Source organism: Pezoporus wallicus, unplaced genomic scaffold (genome assembly GCF_028554395.1).
Source record: "Pezoporus wallicus isolate ANWC-B61680 ecotype Strahan unplaced genomic scaffold, APGP_CSIRO_Pwel_v1 contig_2384, whole genome shotgun sequence".
NCBI classification, from domain to species: Eukaryota; Metazoa; Chordata; class Aves; order Psittaciformes; family Psittacidae; genus Pezoporus; species Pezoporus wallicus.
This window is the reverse complement of record NW_026640488.1, coordinates 10,067,786-10,073,785: the sequence shown is the minus strand read 5'-3', so window position 1 is coordinate 10,073,785 and position 6,000 is coordinate 10,067,786. Positions and strand designations below refer to the sequence as shown.

Here is a 6,000-nt window from a genome sequence, read left to right as displayed (position 1 = left end):
TGGAGCAAGGCCGCCGCCGGCCCCCTCCCGCCGCTTAGAGGAGCAGGCAGAGGGCGCTTTCGCCATGCGTGGCCCCCACCGCCGCCGAGCAGCCCCAGGCGCCGCGCACCCCTCGGGCGCGCTGCCGCTGACAGCCGTCCGGACGGACCTCCGCGGCGGGCGGAGCGGAGCCTTTCAGAGACCCCCCCGGCCGGGCCCGACCCAGAGCGAGGAGAGCTCCCTGGGTGCGCCTGGGTGTTCGGTCCCGCGCTGCCCCTCGGTCGCGCTCTGTCTCTCCCTCCTTTCCCTCCCTCTTCCTCCCCTCTGCTCTTTCCACCTCCCCTGCTCCTGAGTGAGCGCAGCCTCGGATGTCCGGTTTCCTGGTGGGTTTTTACCTGGCAAACTCCGGATAACTTTGGTGAGAATTTGCAAAGCGGCTGGGAAAGTTGGGAACTCTCCTGCAGGCGTCTAGGAGCTGCTGCTATCGCATCTTCTCCATCCCACGGATTTTACTGCCTTGGATATTGCGAGGGGAGGGAGGGAGGGACGGAGGGAGAGGAAGAGAAGGAGCCTCATAATTTCGCCTACATTCCTCCAAGTGCTCCGCAGCCCCGCTCAGCGCCTGCCCTGCCATCTTTGCACAATGCACTTGCTGGAGGTTCTCTCCCTGGGCTGCTGCCTCGCTGCCGGCGCCGTGCTGCTGGGGCCGCGGCAGCCCGCCGCTGCCGCCGCCTACGAGTCCGGCCACGGGTACTACGAGGAGGAGCCCGACGCCGGGGAGCCGAAGGTAAGCCTGTACCCCCGTGGCAGATGCCCTCGGGGCATGGGCCTTCGGGTCCGTTTGAACGGACGGCGTGGAAAGCCCGCTGACGAAAATATTTGTGAGAAGCCTTTTTAAGGAGAGGGTTCTTTAGTAGTGAGGGAAGGATTTATTTAAGGAGAAAAAATACTATATTGTTAAGATTTTCAGGGTTGCTGGAAGGAAAGCTGCGTGGAGAACAGCTGCATTCACAAAGAAACGGAAAGCACCTGATGGGTAGAGGCAGCCCGCAGGCTCCGCTCCTGCAGCCGCGCAGAGCTCCCTGCGGGGAGCGGGCTGTGGCGGAGCCCGGGCAGAGCAGCGGCCCCCCGGCTCCAGCTGGTCCTAGCAGCGGGGCCGCTGGTGCAACCGGGGCTGCCGCGGCACGGGCGAGGCTCTGGGTTCCCGCTGCGGGGTCCTGCTGAGGGCTGGACCGGGCAAAGCCGGGGAGAGCGGGCGAGAGGGCTGAGAAACGCTCTAAGCAGCAGCTGTGCATGGGACGAAGCGGTGAGGGAGGCGTGGAGAGACGGTGACCAGGACAGCCAAGACTATTTGTTGAAAACCCTCTTGGAGTTACTGACACTTTGGATGAGTTGCTGCTGCGTGACAGAGGTGACGGGAGGTGTCAGGTGACACTCGAGTATGAAGATTCTCGTTTTGCCCAGGAGCAGGGGAAGGCTAGGTTTAAATTCTCAGATTTCAGTCACAAATACTTAAAATCCTGTGTTAATTTTTGTTTGCATAGGAAGTTTCGTAATGTAGCAGTCAAGTACCTTTGGTACTTGTGGTTGCAGTTCCCGGTATGCTAATACATAAAAATGATGCATAGTATGCGGTTGTATAAGCCTGTGGCATTACTAGGAAGATCTTTGATGTCTGAGCTTTAACAGCTCTTGCCTTCATCTCGTTCATTTGAAGATTTCTGACATAGTTACTGAAAGTGATCATGACCTAGCTCATTCATTATTCATTTCAGTATGGGGAAGGGAGGGAAGTGTGTGAATTAAAAGTTAAGCCTATATTCTGATTCCCCCCCCCCACCATTCCCCTGTGCTGTTTGTTTTACTGAATAGAAGTTTTACTGTAACTATGTGGGAAGTCAAATTTTGACTGTGTACATTGCCTGTGCTTATTTCAGGTATTCAAACTGTTGCAGACCTCATGTTGCTCATGCAGTTCCTGCTTTTCAAACAATATTCTGTGTGGAAAAGGTTACTGAGTATACTGTAGTGTCTCTTAAATTATTTTAATTACAGCTGAATGCTTACCATTGAAGTATTCTGAATGCTAATATACTATCAGTGATCATATTGCTTAGTTTATCAAGTACTTAAAAATAGGAACACGAAATCAATTCATCTGGTTGCTCTTACCACTTAAGACTACTTTAAAAAAAAATATGCAGAACTTAGTGAAGGGTAAAAATACCTCAACTCTTGCCAGCCCATGACTGCAAGTCAGTTATTTACTGAGTGAAACAGGTGTTTGAGTTGTAAAGCCTCAGAATAGCTTATGTTTAAAAGGTAGAAAGAATCTAAACTGCAGTGTGATCATATTTTGTACATCTAAACTGCTGAGGAGGAACAGCTGATACTGAAGATACTATCCTTAGGGATGCTGTATGTTCCCCTGCATGTGTTGGGACAGTCACTCTGTTTCTTGAAGAAACCTCAAGAGTCTGGGGAGTTGCCGCTATAGTGCATTGTGTAGAAGTGCAAGTGCTCCCTGGAAAAAGGGGAACTTTCAGCAAGCTGAAGGAAGAAAGGTCAAGAGACTGGGAAGTGAGCGGGATAGCATGTGTTAAGTGAATATGTTAACAGAAAAATGTTTTTGTGCCTGACTACTGGAGAGTAGTAGAAAGGGGGGGGGGAATGACTCTGGATCCAACCAGTCTTAGTCATGTTGGAAGCCTTTAGTTATGAGTTTGTTGCTTTTGCTGGAACTGTTTGAGTGAGTGAGTACTGCACATTATTTGTTCCTGTGATGAGAGAATGCCGAGATGAATGTCTGAAGTAATTATGAAAGGATTAAATAAGTAAACTGTAAGTAATTGTTTCAAGGAAAATATGATTATATCATCATCCATTTGAGCTTTATTAACTTAAATGTGAAATGTGTAGTCACTTGAGTTTGTGTTCATAGATGTTAACGCTTCCTCTATTTTTACTTTCCATACATATGGCATACTGCTGCATATTAAACTGATGTTTAAGTGCAGGTCATACAGCCTTTTTGGGTCAACTTTTCACACGTTATATTTTTTTCTCTTTGCTCCTATTTTAAAATCTTCAGCTTTAGAAACATCTTAAAAAGTGAATGAAGTTGAGGGTCCTCCAACATAGGAGTAAAAGCTGGGCGGAAAGTAAGGGTATTGTGGTTTTATGCAGGTAAATGTTATGCATTAATCTTATCTTAGATATTTGCAGCAACCTGGAAGCATTAGAGATAAAAATAGTAGCAGTTCCTCATACACACTTCTTGCAAGGGCATATTCTGCAGGAAGTGGGCACTGGTAAGCCTGTGCAACACTGCCTCCCCCTTATTTTTAATTTTTTTTAAGCCTAGGGGCAAAGTACATTATTTAACAAGCTTATGGGGTCCAGAGTAATACTTTTCAGCTGAACTGTCTGCTCACTGGGATGGGAATGAATCCTACCTGCAAACCACCTCCTTGGGATTTCCTGCAGCAGGGAGGATTGCCCCCATGAGCTGAACCCTTCCTTTGCAGCCACTCCCCACCAGGGCAGGAGGCAGGGTGGCCCTGCTCCCTCTGTCCCTCCGGGTGGCCTGCTGCAGAAGACAACCTGGTACTTCAAGTGTCTTTCTGTCTTAGTTGGGATCGGGGAAATCAGCCCCCTTGTCCCCAGTGTTCCTGCAGTTTGGATGGTACTCTCTGCCCAGCATGGATGCTCCAAGCGGCTGCAGCAAGGAGAGGGTGAGCGGCTTGTACTGTCTGTGAATATTGTAATAACTCTTATAATGTGTTTAGTCTCTGGCTGTTGTTCTTTAGGTAGTTTTGAATTGGGAATGTGTGGTGAGTACACTCTGTCTACATGGGAGGGCTAAGTATTTAAAGTAAATTCTTTATTTGTTTGCTGAAAGGCTCAAAACAAACTGGAGGGACTATGCAGGCATTCTGGGCAAGAATTAATCTTTCTGGGTTATTGAAATGAAGGTGTGACAGTACCTAGACTGCATAATGGTAATAGGGTAACAGGAGCAGGAGTAGTTTGTTATGGTAATGATGATGGTTAACAGTGGTCTGGTAACAATAACTGAACAGAAGCCACACAGCTGGGAGGGTTTGCCCTAATAGCTCCACCTTCATATTGTTGCACAGTCAGACCTCTAGGATTATGTGACTATCCAAAAGCAGTATTAGTCAATTTTAACACATCGTTTTAAGAGGTTTAAAACTATATTTATGCAAGATTTGTAGTTTTGTATTAGGATGGAAATAACAAATGAAAATGTATTTGCCTGTTCTAAAGGGCATCCCTGAAAGTGGCACTAGGGCTGTTTTACGCAGACAAAGTATAGAAAAGTCTGTCCATGATTTTCTTTTTGCAGTGAAAATAGGTGCACTTGCTTGAGCTCCATTTGTCTTGGACGCTACCTCAGCTGAGAGCTACCTTTTTATTATTAATATTTTAAAATTACTTTATATCTGACCTAAACATAAAATGCTGCTTGTTGATGGCTAATGGAATTTAAATGCTGTTAGTGTGGGAGTGTGAGGAAAAGCAGTGTAAGTTTTGGGCTCCTTTCTGTCACTGTTGTAATCTCAAACCCATCAGTTCTGTGGCCATCTCTGTTTATGAAGTGTGCCTTACTCTGTGTTGTAATGTTACATGTGCTGATGAGAGATGAGGCTACATTTTCTGCTCTGAAAACATAAATCTCACTCACAGTACTCAAGCAGTGCTAAATTGAGAAGGTAGGGAGAATGTTATTTTTCCTGCTGTTGCTGTTTTGTCTGCTACAGCTTTACTTTTCATGTGTGTATAGCCACTTTCTTTTTCAGACACACATGCACACACAGACAGAAGCTGTCTTTTTCTAGAAGCATGATTTGTATCACTTACAATGGGGTGAACAAAAGTATCATAATAGGATCTATTATGAAGATTAAGCAATACTTCTGTAAGCATAATTTATTAAACCTTGGCCTAGCCTTTGTGTGCTAGTATTGTACTTGGCTTCTCCTAAGAGCTCATGGCACTTTCTAGTTCTTGGTGTAGTTATGTGCATTCCTGGGCATCTTGTGTAAGCACACTTGTATGCCTGTGAGGGACTTGATGGGATTGCTGCTGACAAACAACTGTACTTCTGAAGATTCTAAAAAAGCTGTGGGGATCACTTTAACTAACTGCTGTTTGGAGGCATTCAGAAACATCCCATCAAAAATATTATTTTTAGGTTCAGCGTGTGTTTAAACTCTTGCATGTGCTTCAAGCATGTGTTCCTGCTTATTTTAGTAAAAACAAACCAGGACTTGTTTTTCGAGCTGTTGTAGCTGAGGATGATGGCAGTAATCCTCTCCATTGATATGCTGCATCAAGGACAGTAAGCCTGTCTAGAACCTTGTGTTCAGCTGCTGCTTTTCTGAATGTGGTCAATGATTCATTAAAACAAAATGCTGGGACAAAGGGAATCCAACTGAAGTCAGACTGGTATCCTATCAATTTTAATATCCTGTTTAATGTAAAAAAAAACATGGTACAGCTGTCTGTAGAATGAATTATAAGAAATTCCAAGCCAGGTTGTTGTTTGGAAGTTGTAAGCTCTTTCGAAGTCCAAGTTGCGCCTTAACAGTTTTGCTTGGCAGGGTATTGAATTTTGTTTAGTGAGCAGGATAGGTATGATCATTTTTGTTATCTATTATAACATTCAATAACTTCTTATTTTCCTAATTCTGCCTTGCTTCTAACCTAAGTAATATGATTCTATGATTCTATATGTAATACCAAGTTCCTCTCCATGTATGTGTATCTGCTTCAAAGACACTGAAGGCTGCATAAATTGCAACAGAATTTTAATTTAAAACATTGATAGCTTAGGCAGACCATGGGAGTTCTTTGTTGAATTACTATTGTATATGAATTTGTTAGCTTCTTTTTCTTGTTTTGTGTTTATCTGTCACCAGAAATTTTTTCTGATGACTTAGTATTTATGTGTTACTGTATTTTCCCCCCTTCTGTTGCATTTCAGACTTTAGTTAG

At 45.0% G+C, this 6,000-nt stretch overlaps 1 protein-coding gene across 1 annotated transcript in view; it reads left to right on the top strand.

The window, feature by feature from the left end:
• The first annotated feature begins 277 nt into the window (after window positions 1-277).
• Window positions 278-6,000, top strand: part of VEGFC (vascular endothelial growth factor C) — a 70,742-nt gene continuing 65,019 nt past the window's right edge. The window contains exon 1 of the mRNA XM_057419125.1: window positions 278-766. Within this exon, the coding sequence (XP_057275108.1) occupies window positions 623-766 (144 nt within the window). The 5' untranslated portion in view covers window positions 278-622. The remainder of the gene's footprint in view (window positions 767-6,000) is intronic.